Source organism: Ochotona princeps, chromosome 4 (assembly GCF_030435755.1).
Source record: "Ochotona princeps isolate mOchPri1 chromosome 4, mOchPri1.hap1, whole genome shotgun sequence".
NCBI classification, from domain to species: Eukaryota; Metazoa; Chordata; class Mammalia; order Lagomorpha; family Ochotonidae; genus Ochotona; species Ochotona princeps.
In genome coordinates this window covers 56,895,567-56,911,701 of record NC_080835.1, presented here as the reverse complement: position 1 = coordinate 56,911,701, position 16,135 = coordinate 56,895,567, and the positions used below count along the sequence as shown (strand labels likewise).

Sequence of the window (16,135 nt, the reverse complement as noted above, 5' to 3'; positions counted from 1 at the left end):
CCATTATGTCCACTTGTGGGTGCTGGATGCAAAGATAAAGCTTTGCTGACAGGAAAAAGGTCATTTCCAGGTGAGGAAGATGGACAGAGTCCGCGCTCCTAGCTCGCGCCCACTGTGGCACTTTATTCCGGCTGGCCCCGAACCCCGGCACCTCCTGCAGAAGCCGCGCCGGCCTGAGAGTCCGCGGGTCACCTTGAAGGCCGGAACTTGGCGTGCGGAGTCGCGGTGTCAGCACGCACGGGGACGGGTTTGGGCGCTACACCGCGCCGCCTTGCCCTTCAGCTCGGTGCTCGGAGGAGAAGTGGCGGCTGCTGCGCGCCTGTGCGGCGGCCGTGTGGAAACCAAGCCGCGAGTGGGAACGGCCTCACAATGATGAACTCACGGCAGGGCCGAGTGCCCTTAAAGTTCCTGCCGGATGAGGCCCGGAGCCTGCCCCCACCCAAGCTCACCGACCCGCGGCTGCTGTACTTGGGCTTCATGGGCTACTGCTCCGGCCTGCTGGATAACGCTCTCCGGCGGAGGCCCGTGTCGACGGCCGGTGAGGGCTGCGCGGGCGGGCGGGCTGGGAGCAGCGGGGCGCGCGGGGCGGGCTGCGGCCGGCTGCACCGGGAGCCCGCTGCAGGCGCCGGGGCCGCTTCCCCTGAGGCCTGGGCCACCCCGACTCAGGGACGTAGGCACCTGGAGAAGCAGGTGCCCCGGCTCGGGGGACTTGGGCACCTGGAGGAGCAGGTGCCCCAGCTCAGGGACTTAACCAGCAGCCCCATGACTCGGTGAAGGGCCCGGCACCGCTCCCCTCTGGCTCGTTTTGTACTCTGTGCAAAACTGCGTGTTGCCACCCACTGCTGACACGCTGCATGAAGTCCTCACACATGATGTGGGGAGGTGTTCCCCGCAAATGATGGAACAGCCCTCCAGAGAGCTTGAGGTGGCTTGCCCAGGGTCACATGGGCATGTAAGAAACAGAGCCTGGTTTTAGATGTCCCAGTGTGTGTTGGACACTTGCGCTGCTCAGACTTAACGTGTCCTAGGGGTCTTGTTAACAAGCGGATTTCAGCTGAGGCCTGTTGCTATTTGTCAGCTCCCACATCCTCCTGCAGCTCTTGGTGTGGGGACCACACTCTGAATGGGATTGCTAAACCAGTAACTGGATTTCTTTATTATTGTGTCACCGGTCTTCTGGGAGAGCCTGGCTGGCCTGATAGTGGAAGAGCAGGGAGGTGAGGACTGTGGATTTTCAGAAATAAAAGGGAAAACCTTAACTGCAGTTGTCAGGCATGCCAAGGACTGTTTTCTGGGTCCATGAGGCTAGTGGGAGCAAATGGAGGCCAGGGCTTTTGAGTGTGGGAGGAGTTGGTAGGGGAGTGAATTTGCAGGATTAGGGAACTGAGGCTGTGGTGGAGATTTTCGTTGATCGTGGCAGCATGTCCGTTAGGCAGTTAGGAACCTTACGTGAGATAGATAGATAGAATAAAAAGATGTACTTATTTATTTGAAAGGCAAAGTTATAGACCTCTAGACTGGCAGTTGGGCACATCCCAAGCCAGGAGCTGCTTTTGCGTCTCCCCAGTGGGTGCAGGGACCCACTGACTGGGCCATCCTCTGCTGCTTTCCCAGATGTACTAACAGGGAACTGGATTAGAAGTGGAACAGGCAGGACTGAAACCAGGGCCCATGTAGAATAGCAGCTGCTGCAGGTAGTAGCTTTATACACTGCGCTACATGGCCCGCTCCCCTTAAATCTTTTGAAAGCTGAGGGAAGTGCAGGGTGATCACACTTGCATTTTTTCCTTTTTTTTTTTCATTTATTTGAAAGAGTAAGGGGCCAGCACAATGGCTTAGCAGGATACTGCAGCACAAGCATTGTAAGTGGGTGCCTGTTCTAGTTCTGGCTGCCACACTTCCAATCCAGCTCCCTGCTTATGGCCTGGAAAAGCAGCAGAGGATGACCCAAAACCTTGGATCCCAGCACCCAGGTGGGAGACCCAAAAGAAGCTCCAGGCATTTGGGGAATGTACCAGTGGATGAAAGATTTCTCCCTCTCCCTGTATATCTTTCTCTTTGTAAACCTGCCTTTCAAAGAAAAATAAATAAGGCTTTAAAAAGAAAGAGAAGAGAAGAGAAACGGGTAGTCCACTTGCCAAATGGCCACAATTGGATGTCCAGGTCGTAACATGAAGCCTGGAATTCCGTGCAGCTCTTCTGCATGTGCCTTCGCATTAGCAGGGTGCTGGATGGGAAGCCTGGCAGCCAAGGGTTCACCCCATGCTGCAGTGTAGAATGTCAGCATTACAGACAGCTCAGCTCACTGTGGACAGCAACGGCCCCTGGACCTGCATTTTATTTTTTAAAAGATTGTATTTTATTTGGATAACAGGGTTACGGGGGGTGGGGGGATGCAAGCTCTTTTCATCTGCTGGTTCACAATGGCCAGAGCTGGGCTGACCAGAGCCAGGAGCTTCCTCTGTGTCTCCCACGTGGGTGCTGGAGCCCGAGCACTGGGGCCACCCTCTGCTGCTTTTGCAGGCCATAAGCAGGGAGCTGGATCCGAAGTGGAGCAGCTGGAACAGGCGCCCAGGTGGATGCTGGCCCCTAAGTGAGGTTCTGTAGATAAGATGCCTGACAGAAGATGCTGGTAGAGTTCCCTTTCCCTCGCTCTTGTGAGGCAGTTTGCCAGAGATTTGTTCAACAGCTGCTGAACTCTTTCAGGGCCAGGCCTGGTGCTACCTGCTAGGTATGTGTGGTGAGGAATGCTGACTCTGCTCTTGAGGATCTCCTAGTTAAGACAAACCAGTACAGTCTGTTACTGATCTCTGTATAGTGGATACGTGTAGGTGAGCCTAGGATACTTGGGGAGCACAAAGGAGAACTAGATGGCGGAAGAATATTCCAGACAAAGTAAAGGTTAGCTAAAATGCGAAGCATGGACCACTTAATCCCATCTAAGTGTTCGCAGTTTAGCAGTTTGCACCCTTTTGGGAGAGGGAAGAGCGTCTGGTGCCTGTGCTGTGGTGCAGTAGGTTAAGCCTTCACCATATGGGTACTGGTTCCAATCTCGGCTGCTCTACTTCCCATCCAGCTCCCTACTTATGGCCTTGGTGAGCTGTGGAGGAGGCCCAGATCCTTGGGTCCCAACACCCATGTGGAGGACCCAAAAGAAGCTCCAGGTTCCTGGCTTCTCAAAGACTTATTTTATTTTATTACAAAGTCAGATATACAAAGAGGAGGAGAGACAGAGAGGAAGATCTTCCATCCGATGGTTCACTCCCCAAGTGAGCCGCAACAACTGGAGCTGAGCCGATCCGAAGCCAGGGGCCAGGAACTTCTTCCAGATCTCCCATGCGGGTGCAAGTTCCCAAGGCTTTGGTCTGTCCTCAACTGCTTTCCCAGGCCACAAGCAGGGAGTTAGAAGGGAAGTGGGGCCGCTGGGACAATAACAGGTGCTCATATGAGATCCTTGCATATGCAAGGCAAGGACTTTGACCACTAGGCTACCACACCGGGACCAGCTCCTAGCTTCTGATGGGGTCAGCAAAGGCTGTTGGCAACCATTTGGGGAGTGAATCAGTGGACCGAAGATCTCCCTGTGTCACTCTGTCTTTGTAACTCTACTTTTCAAATAAAAAAATATATATTTATATATATTTTTATTATATATATATATATATATACACACACACACACACACATTTTTTTAAATCAGGAGCATATGCTTTTGGATTTGACACCCCTCTGTCCTTCTAGGCCTTTGATTCAAGGAAGTTCTCCACCTCTGTAGACTGAATGAGATCATGTATATAAGACACTTAGCACAGGATGTAGGTCAGAGTTGCAGAGTTTTCCTAAATTGCTTTGCAGATTTTGGTTTTGAGGACTTTATCAAAATGACTATCCTCAGCAGTGTTTATTGAATGCCTGTTGTATTTGTGTAGCTCGGTGTCTGGCATAGTGTTGGTACTCAGTAAGTATTTGTGATTTTTTTCAAAGATCTATTTATTTTGAAAGATACAGAGTGACAGAGATGGAGAGAGGAAGAGACCTTGCATTGCTGGTTCACTCCCCAAATGGCTGCTTCAGTGAGGGCTGGGTCAGACTGAAGCCAGGATCCAGGAGTTCCGTCTGGGTCTCCCATATAGGAGTCAGGAGTCCAAACACTTGGGCCATCTTCTGCTGCTTTCCCAGGCCACAAGCAGGGAGCTGGATGAAAGTGGAGCAGCTGGGACACTAACTGGTGCCCAAATGGGATCCTGGCAAATGCAAGGTGAGGATTTAGTCACAGAGCCATTGCATCGGACCCAATAATGGAATATTCTGACAATGAAATAAAATTGTATAGATACTTTTTAAAGTAGCAAAAAATATGAAAAATTTTAATTTTAAAGATTTATTTTTATTAGAAAGATATTTTTAGAGAGAAGGAGGGACAGAGAGAAAAATCTTGTATCTGTGGTTCACTCTGCACATGGTTGCAACAACTAGAGCTAAGCCAGTCAGGAGCCAGAAGCTTTTTCCAGGTCTCCCACACAGGTGCTGGGGACCAAGGAATTGAACCATCCTCTGCTGCTTTCCTAGGCTGCAAAAAGAGAACTGGATGGAAGTGGAACAGCCAAGACAGGATCAGGTGCCCATGTGGGGTGCCGGCACTGCGAGACGGAGGATTAGCCAGTTGGGCTATCACACCAACCCTGAAATTTTTCTTAAATGTTGCTACACCCAGGGCCTGGTGCGGTAGCTCAGCAGCTAAAGTTCTCACCTTGCATGCACCAGGATCCCATTTGGGCACTGGTTCCAATCCCGGCAGCCCTGCTTCCCTTCCTGCTCCCTGCTTGTGGCCTGGGAAAGTAGTCAAGAATGGTCGAAAGCCTTGGGACCCTGCACCTGTGTGGGAGACCCCGAAGAAGCCCCATATTCCTGGCTTTGGATTTGCTCAGCTCCTGCTGTTGCGGCCATTGGGAAATGAATAATCGGATGGAAGATCTTTCTCTCTCTCTTCCTCTCTGTGTATTTGACTTTGCAACAGTAATGAATAAATCTTAAAAAAGAAAAAAAGCAGTTGTTACACCCAGCGCTTTATTTTAATCCTTGCTGCTATTTACCAGTTACTTGCTCTAAATTTACAGACAGTTGGTAATCCAAGTATATAGTCCACAAAACAAGATTACTGATTTCTAGTTTAATAAATCATCAGTTAAAGGTGTTATACAAAGAGCACAATGACTTCCAGGTTCATTTGATACATAGACAGAAAGTGAGAGTGATTGTGGAGGAGCGGTGCATGTCTTTAGAGGAAGCCCAGCAATGGGAGAGACAGGAGAGGTTGGGGAAGGGGAGGCTTGGGATGGGCCCCCACGCTTCTGAGTCCTTTTCTGTGAGGAGTGCATCTGTCATAGTGAGAGCCTGAGTCTGTGTGTAGCCGTTGGGGGAGTGAACAGTGAATGGAAGATTCTCTCTGTCTCCCTCTTTCTCTGTAATTCTGCCTTGAAAGAAATGAATAAGATAAAATCTTGTTTTTAAAAGATTTTTTTTTTAGGATTTTTTTATTTTATTAGAAAGGCAGATATACATAGAGAAGGAAATACAAAGAGAAAGATCCTTGTACTGGTTCACTCCCCAAGTGGACACAATGGCCGGAGCATAGCCTGCATCCAGAAGTCTCTTCCAGGTCTCCCACATGGGTGCAGGATCCCAAGGCCTTGGGCCATCCTCTGCTACTTTCACAGGCCATAAGCAGGGAGCTGGATTGCAAGTGGAGCAGCCAGATATGAACCAGTGCCCCATATGGGATCTCAGCAGATGTGAGGCGAGGATTTAACCATTAGGCCATTGCAGCAGGCCCAATTTATTTAATTTTTATTAGGTAGATCAGATTTACTCCATTTAGAGTGCCTAGGTTTGAATCTTCTCTCTACTTCTGATTCCAGCTTCCTGCTCATGCACACCCAGGGAGGCAGCAGGTGAATGGCTTAAGTGTTTGGGTTCCTGTCACCCGTAGGTGAGACTTGGATTGAGTTTCCGTTTCCAGCTTTGGGATGACCCAGCCCTAGCTGGCTACTGGGGAGTGAACCAGCAGAAACGAAATCTCTGACTCTTTCTCCATCTGTTTGCCTTTCAAATAAACAAATTTTCATAAACAAAACATAAATTCTTGTGTTCTATTAAAAGTTATGTTGCCAGTTTTAATTTCTGCTTTCCAGAATTGACAGATTTCTTTAAAAGATTTAGGATGTTTCAACATTGAAGATTGAGGATGTTTAGGAAAACTAGTTTTGTTTGTTTAAGATTTATTTTTGTTTTATTTTATATTTTAGATTTTTTTATTGGAAAGTCAGATTTATATAGAAGAAGAGACAGAAAGATCCATCCACTGATTGACTTCCCAAGTGGCCACAATAGCCGGAGCTGAACCCATTCAAAGCCAGGAGCTTCTTCTAGGTCTCCCATGTGACTGCAGGGTCCCAAGGCTTTGGGCCGTCCTCGACTGCTTTCCCAGGCCACAAGCAGGGAGCTGGATGGGAATTGGAGCAGCTGGGTCATGAACCTATACCCATATGGGATCCTGGCTGATACAAGGCAAGGATTTAGCCACTAGGCTACTGTGCTGGGATGAAGATTAATTTTATTTTTATTTGAAAGGCAGAACTACCCAGAGAGAAAGAAACAGAGAGCGAGAGATCTTCCATTCACTGCTTCATTCCCCAAATGACCACAATGTTCATAGCTGAGCCAATCCGAAATCAAGAGTCTGGAGCTTCTTACAGGTCTCTCACGTGGTTGCAGGAGCCCGGGGTCTTGCACCATCCTCTGCTACTTTCTCAGGCTGTACACAGGGAATTGGATCAGAAGTGGAGCAGGTGGGACATGAATGAGCACCCATATTGGATGCCAGCACCATGGGTAGAGACTTAGCATACTACACCATGGCACCAAACCCAGCTATTTGTAAATTAAAGAATATTGGAGAAATACTATGGCAATAAGTCATGTGTCTGAAGTGTAAAAATGCAGTTCTTAATACACAGTGACTGAATTTGTTCTCTTTGGGGTTTGTCATTTGAATTTCAGGTTTGCATCGCCAGCTGCTGTATGTGACTTCCTTTATTTTTGCTGGCTATTATCTTTTAAAGCGTCAAGACTGTATGTATGCTGTGAGGGACCGTGACATGTTTGGGTATATGAATTCACATCCAGAAGATTTTCCTGAAAAAGGTAATTCAAGTTACTATAAAAACCCCTGTATCCTTACTCTGTACCCTTTCCCCTGGCTGATCTTGGCTATGCCAGTGACTTCAGGACTCATATATGTCCTGTTGATGCCCCCATTTTTGTTTGTGGGTTGGATTTCTGTTGAATTCCTATGCCCAGTATCTGACTGAGTTATCTCTGTGACTCTTGGACAGGAAACAAAATCCATGTGCTGTCTGCCTTCCCGCCCCATGTGCTCATCTTTGTTTTACTTCCATGAATGACAGGCACCGCTGTCCCCTACACACCCAAGCCAGACACCTAGGCGTCATCTCCAAGTCTTTCACTCTCCACTAGTCATCAAGCCATATAAACTTTACTTCCTGATTATTTCTTAACTTTGAAATCTATCTCCTCCTTCTACTCTACTATGGTTCAAATAGAAACTGTCAGACTAGTCATATGCTAACAGCAAATCTGCTCACATCTCTTTGGCTAAAATACCCATAAAATTTTTTAAACGTTTTTTATCTATAGGATAAAATCCAGACTCCTTCAGATGGCTCTTCTCTCCAGGCTGAGTTGGTGCCTTGTATCTTTTGTCTACTGTGTTTTCTGCCTGTGTCTGTGCCCCTCCCTGGACTGGAGCTTCATTTTTGCTCCCCTGCCCTCAAGCACAGAGCTTGCACAGAGTAGACACTGGTGGGTAGCCGCTGACCCGAACTGCGCAGAACCTGCCGCATCTCCCGTCACTTGCCTCTTGCCTTGCGAAGTGCCAGTCTGAGCCTATCCTGTATGACTTGGGATGTGTTAGACTTTCTTTCTCCCATATTCTTGCATCTCTTTCCATCTATCCACATATTCCTGCTCAGAATGAATCGTCTCAGTGAAGCCTTTGCCCAGCATCAGATAGAAATTTCCTCAGCACACGAATCTCTATTCAATTATGAATATCACACATACATACAAACACAGATGTACACATATGATATGTAAGCTCTTTGTGAACTGGTAGTTTAATTTGCTAGAATTTTTTTCTCCCTAGGAGCTATACAATATCGTCATACAGATCCATGTTAAATATGTGAATGAGTCAATAAATGAATGTATGACATTTTTTAACTTGTTAATATGTAAAAAGGTTTTACGTGCTGCATTTTCCTAGTCATAAATTTGTAATATACTAAGTACTTAAATTTTCCTACACCAAATGCTCTCTAAGGTCTTCTTAGTGCTAAATTTTTTTATTCCATTGAATATTCCCATGACGTTTAGTCATGTTTCTGATATTTAGGATGAGTCAAATGGTTCTGATTTTTTTTTTTTTTTTTTTTTTGCCAATGAGGAACTTAAAGACTAGTCCAAAGCCGTGGCTAGGGGATGTATCAGGAATAGGAGATACTCAGAAACATGGCATGTTAAGAGATGGAGGGAATCTTGGAAGTACTGTGAGATCCACTGACTGAGCAGTCTTCATCCCATCTCTGGCTGTTTCTGAGTAGATCCATTGGTTCCCTCTCTCAGGAGGAGCACGTGGAACTGCAGGACTCTTTCTGTTTCTGAGCATCAGCATCCTGACAGATGTGCTAGGAGAGCAGGGCCATGGCGAGCTTAGCCAAGTCAGTCACTGGGCTCTTGTACTGACCTGTCCCATGACCCTTTTATCCAGGATACGCCTAGCAACACCTTGCCTTTCCTGGCAGCCATCCAGACATCACCACAGATGTCTGCAGTTACTCTGTATTCAGTGAAACAGTCTCTCAGTGATTGCCAAATCATAGTTGAGTACAAGAAAACAAGGCAGTTCTCAGGAGTTTGTCTTCATCCATTTGGGCTGCTGTACCTATAGACCTTTAGATCAGGTCATCTAAACAATAGACATCTATAGCTCACAGTACTGGAGACTGGCAAGTCCAAGATCAAGACATGAACTGGTGCCAGTCAATTCAATATCTGTTGAGGGCTCATTCTGATTCAAGGTGACTCCTCTGCATCGTCGAGTGGTGGGAGAGAAAGGTCAGGCTTCTTCCAGCCTCTTTCTTAAAGGGACTAACCCCATTCGTGAGGACTCACCTTTGAATACCATCACATAGGGAGTTACCAATCTGGGGAACATAACATTCAGACCAAGCAGAGTTTCTATCAATAAGATTATTGAATGTTAAGTTTTTGTTATGAAATTCACTTTTTGAAACAAAATTAATGATTTGTGATCTCTTCCTTTCATAGATAAGAAAACCTATGGTGAAATTCTTGAGGAATTCCATCCTATACGCTGAAATCTTCAAAGTGCTTGCTGCAGGTTCACTGATAACCTGTTACTTCTGAGTTTTATGGAATGTTAATGTATATGTTAACACCTCTAATTAAAGTAGTTGTGAGTACTCTGACTCCTTTTTCGTCTTAAGAAAAACAGCACATCAGAAAATGGTCTGTTTGGGCTGGGCAAAACGGCACAGGTTAAGCTGCCTCCTATGACCCCCACATGCCTTATTGAAATGCCCGGCATGATAGCCTAGTGGCTAAAGTTCCTGGTATCCCATATGGACACCAGTTCTAATCCCAGCAGCTCCACTTCCCTTCCTGCTCCCTGCTTGTGGCCTGGGAAAGCAGTCAAGAACGGCCCAGAGCCTTGGGACCCTGCACCTGTGTGGGAGACCCAGAAGAAGCTCCTGGCTCCTGGCTTCAGTTCTGCGCAGCACCAGCCATTGCAGTCACTTGGGGAGTGAATCATCGGAGGAAAGGTCATCCTCTTTATCTCTCCTCCTCTCTGTATCTGACTTTGCAATAAAAATAAATCTTTAAAAAAGAAAAAAAGAAATGCCAGTTCAAGTCTAATCTATCCTACTTACTATCTTGTTCCCTGCTAATGTGCCTGGGAGGCAGCAGATGGTGGCCCAAGTGCTTGGGTCCCTGTACTCATGTAGGAGACCCAGATAGCAGTCTTACGGGAAAAAAAATGTGGGGCCAGCACAGTTGTTCAACAGACTAGTCCTCAGCCTGCCAGCACTGGTATTCCATATGGGCACTGATTCTAGTCTTGCCTGCTTCACTTTCTGCCTGAAAAAGCAGCAGATATAGCTCAAATCCCTGCTTCTGCACCTGTGAGGGAGACCTGGAAGAAGCTCCTGCTTTTCAGAGTGGCTCAGTTCCAGCTGTTGTGGCCATTTGGGGAATGAACAAACAAATGAAAGATCATTCTCTCTATTTCTCTCTGTAAATCTGCCTTTCAAATACAAAATAAATATTTAAAAAGAAGGCCCAGCGCAATGGCTCTGGCTGAATCCTCACCTTGCAAGTGCCAGAATCCCATACGGGTACCAATTCATGTCCCGGCTGCCCTGCTTCCCATCTAGCTCCGTACTTATGGCCTGGGAAAGCAGTGGAGGATGGCTCCAAGCCATGGGACCCTGCACTTGTGTGGGAGACTTGGAAGAAGCTCTTGGCTTCACATTGGCTCAGCTCTAGGTGTTAGCTCCAGCTGTCTCTTCTCTCCAAAAATCTGATAACACCTTTCCAATAAAAATAAATAAATCTTAAAAAAAGAAAATGTATAGTTTCTGTTTTCCCAGTTTTAAGAAGACATCTAAAAATGTTTAAATGGAGTTTACTTCAAGGTTGGATGTCAAATCTTGAGGGTCAAATCTGGTTCATTGCCAGTGATGTGTGATTGGCGTGCAGCCATGCTCATCTGTTCGCATCTTGTTTGAGACTGCTTTCAAGCCACAACAGCCAAGTTGAATAGATGTGATAGACTCATTATGGCCTGCAAATCGTAAAATCATTCATATCTGGCCCTTTACAGGAAAAGAAGACATGTTCCCATTCTTGTGCAAGCAAATACAAAGCCAGATGATGGAGGGTTCTGTAAGTGATGCAGAATGATTTTGACTGAGTCCTAAAGACATTGAAAGGTCAACACAAGGATTTACTGGGAATAACATGGTCCCATTTTTATTTCTGAGCTCTCTGCAACTCTGCAGAGGGTTATGGGGAGAGGACAACTTAAGTCAGAGCAAAACTCTGACATAAAGGTCTTTGCTGTTAGAGCAAGCAGATGGACTTGGTAGCTGTCATGGTTTACACTGGAACTTGTGTGAACGGGAAAGACCATGCTAGACCAGAATGAGTTTGTTCCTTATGGTTTTCATCAAATCCAGATGCTTGCCCCCAAATTTTTGTTTTCAAACTGATTTTAAAGTGGAATTCATTTTTGGAGGTTAATGAAATTGTTTCTCTATACAGAATTTGAGATTGGTTGACATTGTGAACCATAAGTAGATGGTTTCTGGGGGAAATACAATGTACTCTATTTTTGAAGATTTATTTATTTAATTATTTAAAAGATAAATGAAGGGGAGAGAGTTTGAGGTCTACCCATTGGTTCACACCCTGGATGGCTGCAACAGCTGAACTGGGCTAGGATAAAGCCAGGAACCAAGAACCTCATCCTGGTCTCTCACGTGGGTGATGGGGACCCAGATACTTGGTTTATCTGCTGCCTTCCCAGGTGCAATATCAGAAAGCTGAACTAGAAACAGAGTGACCAGGATGCTAAGCAGGCACTTGGATGGGAGAATATGCATGTCCCATGCCACACTATGCCACACACCTTCTTGATAACTGCTTGTAAAACATGAAATCATGTTAGAGACAAGCGCTTTAGAAATAAAGAGATATGCAAATACCAGCAAATGTTTTATATTGGTACTGCAATAAATAGGCTTAACATTCACCTGTGCTTCTCATCTGTGGTCAGCAGATACAATAGGGTGAAACACTCATTCCAAGGGACTCTGCTCCCTGTTAGTTCTGAAGAGCAAAAAACAAGGGCTGGAACAAATGCATGAATGAGTAGGGAGAAAACTCAGCCTGTTAGCTCTCACATGCCAGGTGCTTCTCATCATCATCTTTAATATCCATAACCATATGAGGTAGATAATATCCTCATTCTACAAATGAGGAAATTTAGGCTCTGAGGGTTTCACTTTTTGCCCAGGGTTCCATAGTGAATGACTGCCAAGAAGAGGGATGTGAGTTTTGGTCACAAGCTAACACCTATATTCTTGACCATATCAGAAGATAGGTAATTTGTCCCACATGAGCCACCTGTTAGGTTTGAACAGCATGTAACTCCCCAAACTTAAGAAGCCCCAAAGCTTTAGGTAATAGATAAACAGTTTGTTGGTAAGGACAGAGGTTTGATCCAGTTGTGTCTGAAGCTGGGGCCTTAGGGAAATGATTGGATTTTATAAAGCCAATGAGGTGGTGCCCAGGAATCCAACTGTGATGCCATTATGAGACCACAGAGAACACATGAGTCTCCTTGTTCCTTCTTCCTGATTAGCCGTGTAATATCCACCAAGCTCTGGCTGCTCCAGATGGTTGAACCATTCAGGCCACTCATCTTGGCCTGTGATTCTCCAAACACAAACCTTCCTTCTGAAGACGCTCCTATCAGGTATTTTTATAGAAAGTGATGAAAGCTGACTACTGCACCACCCCAAGCCAAGAGGAGCAAGGGAGTTATGAATAGCAACATCCTAAAGGTGAGCCAGTGACTGGAGTCTGCAAATTAGCGTGCAGAGGCAGATAGGGAAGCAGATCAGAGACCGAAGTTGCTTCCCTTCACTTCCTGCTGCAGGCCTAGGCTTTTCTGATCTTGTTGTCAGAGCTAGCAAACAGCTGCGTGTCCTTCGTAGAGTCCGTCTTCTACTGCATAGGTGATCTGTGGAGTAAAGGAAATTTTGAAAAACCTAGTGAAGATGAAGTCTAACAACTAGGGTGTCCTCCCATGCCTATCAAAGAAGAAAGTTTAAAAAAAAATTTTTTTTTTCTAGAACACGCAGTGGTTCAGCCCTATAAGGAAAATCCTAGGTTATTAGAGTTGGAATAACTCATCTGTTTCCTCACATTTTGCTAAAGGAAGCCGAGCCATAGGGAGTGAGTTTTCTAAAGTCCTAACAGAGATCAAGGGCAGGGTCAGGGCAAGAACCCAGCCGTTTCAGAAATGCAGCCCCTAGGAGAAGTGGTCTGGTTAGGGCGTGCTGGGGCTTTTTGAGGGGAGTTAACTGCACTCTGCAAGCTGGTTCGTCAGGCAATGTCATCCCCAAATCTCACCCCCAGCCAAAGCTGCAGAATCTCAAGGCTCTGGGCAAATGAAATGTCAGCTAGGGCAGCAGAAAAGGATGGGACACAAGATGATTCCTGTGCCAATTGTTACGTTTACTGCTATTGTTACTATTTAATGAAGGAACTGAAACCCACACAAGCAAAGTTCCTCCTCCAAGTCCTCATTCCTCACTCGTGCTGATCCAGCCAAGCTGAACTCAAGATGAGCCTCTGGAAGGCACCCCAGGAAGCCTCAGGGGGAAAGGAGAGCGGGCTGGCAGATGGCCGCAAAGGTTTGAGGTAAAAAGGAAAATGGCTGAGAATGAATCTGGAGCAGAACTTTCTGTTGGCTTTGTGTCTAGGGGCCACAGACATTATGACGGAAACACTGGGGTAGAGATGAGTGTGACAAAATCAGGACTAGTATTGTTTCATCTTACTGTGTGTCTTCTGGTGAGTCATTTCACCTCTCTGGCTTTCACTTCCTTACTATGAGCCGAGAAGGCTAACCTTACCCTTCATACCTACATCAGGTGGTTGAGATTCCAGTGCACGTGGGTGTAACTTATTCTTGAAGAAAACAATTGGTCATTAGCACAGGGTCAAAACTGGCAGCTGCTGTAGCCTAGTTTCTCACAATCTGTCCAGGCGTGACAGAGGTAGGTCTGCTTCCCACGGCCCCTTATTGTTCTAGCTTGCTGCCCTTCCATACCTCACAATACCAGTCTCTCTGCATGGACATAGAGGAGCAGACTCTAACACAGATGTGCATGCACAACAGGGCTTCTCAATACAAGCATGCACACTTGGATGTGCCTGGGCCAGATGAGAGTCTCAAGCTCCCTTGGCCTTCCCACTGATTGACTGCAGCCTGGCATGGCCTGCCAGGGGCACCGGGCAGCCTCACCTAAAGACCTCCGTGTGCTAGGTATATATACTTCCCAGTGTTCTATTTCTTGAAAAAATGTTGAAAAGGGCCTGGCGGCGTGGTCTACCTGCTGAAGTCCTCGCCTTGAACGCGCCAGGATCCCATATGGGCACTGGTTCTAATCCCAGCAGCTCCACTTCCCATCCAGCTCCCTGCTTGTGGCCTGGGAAAGCAATAGAGGACGGCCCAAGGCCTTGGGACCCTGCACCCGCATGGGAGACCTGGAGGAAGTTCCTGGCTCCTGGCTCCAGATCGGCACAGCACTGGCCATTGAGCTCACTTGGGGAGTGAATCATTGGACGGAAGATCTTCCTCTCTATCTTCCTCTCTATCTTCCTCTCTGTATAGCTGACTTTGTAATAAAAAAAAAAAGAAAAAATGTTGAAAAGAACAACAACTCATACAATTCAAAAGGTGCACCTAAGAAGATACACATGCCTTGGGGAAGTCTTCATTTATAAAAATGTAAATAATCTTCGTGGGATTATTAAGTAAAGATTAAATGACAAGTACTTAGAGGCTGTGCTGGTACTCTGCTCTCAAATGAAAGCTATGAATACATGACATACAGATTCCCAGGGATGGAAGGGGCATGTGCCCTGACGTTAGTTAGACAGTTAAAGTCTGTCTGGCTCAGCTCCGCAGAGGTTCCATTCCTTTGATCAGATTCATAATGAAGTCAGGAGAACACATTTATTCACATTCACATAGTCATTAATAAATGCACATGTGCACAAACATGTTTTTTGCACATCCACAGGCCACTTTTTGTCTATAATAGTTCACTGCTATTACCACCTCTGGGTCAGAAGATAGAAAGGTAGGCTCAGTCGTGGGCCCTCCCAGGTAGTAATCCCAAAACACAAGGGTCACTGAAAGCCAGGCTGCCCATCATGCACTGAGATGGACCAACATTCCCTCTCCTCCCCTGTAATGTCCCTTGGTGGACTCAGACACCCACTAGCATGGCCACCATTACCTTCCCTAGAGTCCAAGGCCTACAGGACCTGTCCCGTCATTTCCTGGTATTTCCTCGTCACCTCCTGGGCTTTCAAAGTGAGATGGGTGAGGATGTGATGGAGGCTGGAGAAGTGCAGATGGAACTGGGCTTCCAGGCCCAGCTCCCCTGAGATCCTCTCCTCCTCGGCCTCCTCCGTCTCAGCAGCTTCATTCTCAGCCTCGTCCACTTCGCCGCCTGCCACCTTGGCCTGCCACTCCTCCCGGGGCAGCAACCCATGGTCCACATCCACACAGATGGCCTTGAGCATGGTGAAGTAGGTGTAGAGATCAGGGTCCCCCGTCTGTGCCTGGCCCCCAGGCCCATTCAGCTGTACGTCACGCAGAAGGCTGGGGATCATCACCACCTGCTCCATGTTGTGCACCACAGCCGAGTAGCGGTCCATGACAGTCAACAGGCAGTTCTTGGGGTAGCGCTTTGTGAGCACCTGCATGGCTGCTCCCTCTTACAGGCTGAGTTCAAGAGACTGCTCCAGCACTATTTCTAGGCTCTGGAGCTGACGGCAAATTGATAGGATGCCAAGGCCCAGTTGTTGGGTCAACACAGCTCTGTTTTGAGCCAATCCCAGAGCTTGGGCCCCAGCGTCTATATCAGGTGATTGTCTGCCCAGGGACAGACCTGGCAGCCTTTGCCTGTCATTTCGGTTCTACATGACAGCCTGAATGAGAGCCTAGCTCTTCCTTCAGCAGCTGGTGGAGCCAGTTAGAGGGAAGCTTTTCCAAACTTCAACAATCGGGCCATTGACCTGAAGGCAATAAGGTCATTTAAGACTAAGCTGCCTCTTTGGGGTGGTCTTTTTTGTTTATTTTTAAAAATGTATTTGAAAGGAGGGGTTAGAGAGTATGGGGGAGAGAAAGAGAAATCTTTCATTCACCGTGTCATTCCCCAATGGCCAGGGC

At 46.9% G+C, this 16,135-nt stretch overlaps 2 protein-coding genes across 3 annotated transcripts; one reads left to right on the top strand and one right to left on the bottom strand.

The window, feature by feature from the left end:
• Positions 1-258: 258 nt before the first annotated feature.
• On the top strand, positions 259-9,563 carry NDUFC2 (NADH:ubiquinone oxidoreductase subunit C2). Its single transcript, XM_004589851.3, has 3 exons — positions 259-538; positions 7,060-7,203; positions 9,409-9,563. Exons 1-3 carry the CDS (start codon positions 370-372, stop codon positions 9,456-9,458), a joined length of 363 nt encoding a protein of 120 aa, XP_004589908.1. The 5' UTR covers positions 259-369; the 3' UTR covers positions 9,459-9,563.
• A 2,301-nt stretch (positions 9,564-11,864) lies between these two features.
• On the bottom strand, positions 11,865-15,680 carry THRSP (thyroid hormone responsive). Of its 2 annotated transcripts, none has more exons than XM_058663650.1 (2): positions 15,198-15,680; positions 11,865-12,907 (listed from the first exon to the last, which is right to left on the bottom strand). In XM_058663650.1, exon 1 carries the CDS (start codon positions 15,667-15,669, stop codon positions 15,217-15,219), a length of 453 nt encoding a protein of 150 aa, XP_058519633.1. In that variant the 5' UTR covers positions 15,670-15,680; the 3' UTR covers positions 11,865-12,907; positions 15,198-15,216. The 2 variants fall into 2 exon arrangements, with proteins under 2 accessions (XP_058519633.1, XP_004589910.1); XM_004589853.4 differs by lacking the exon at positions 11,865-12,907 and adding an exon at positions 12,936-12,977.
• Positions 15,681-16,135: the final 455 nt, after the last annotated feature.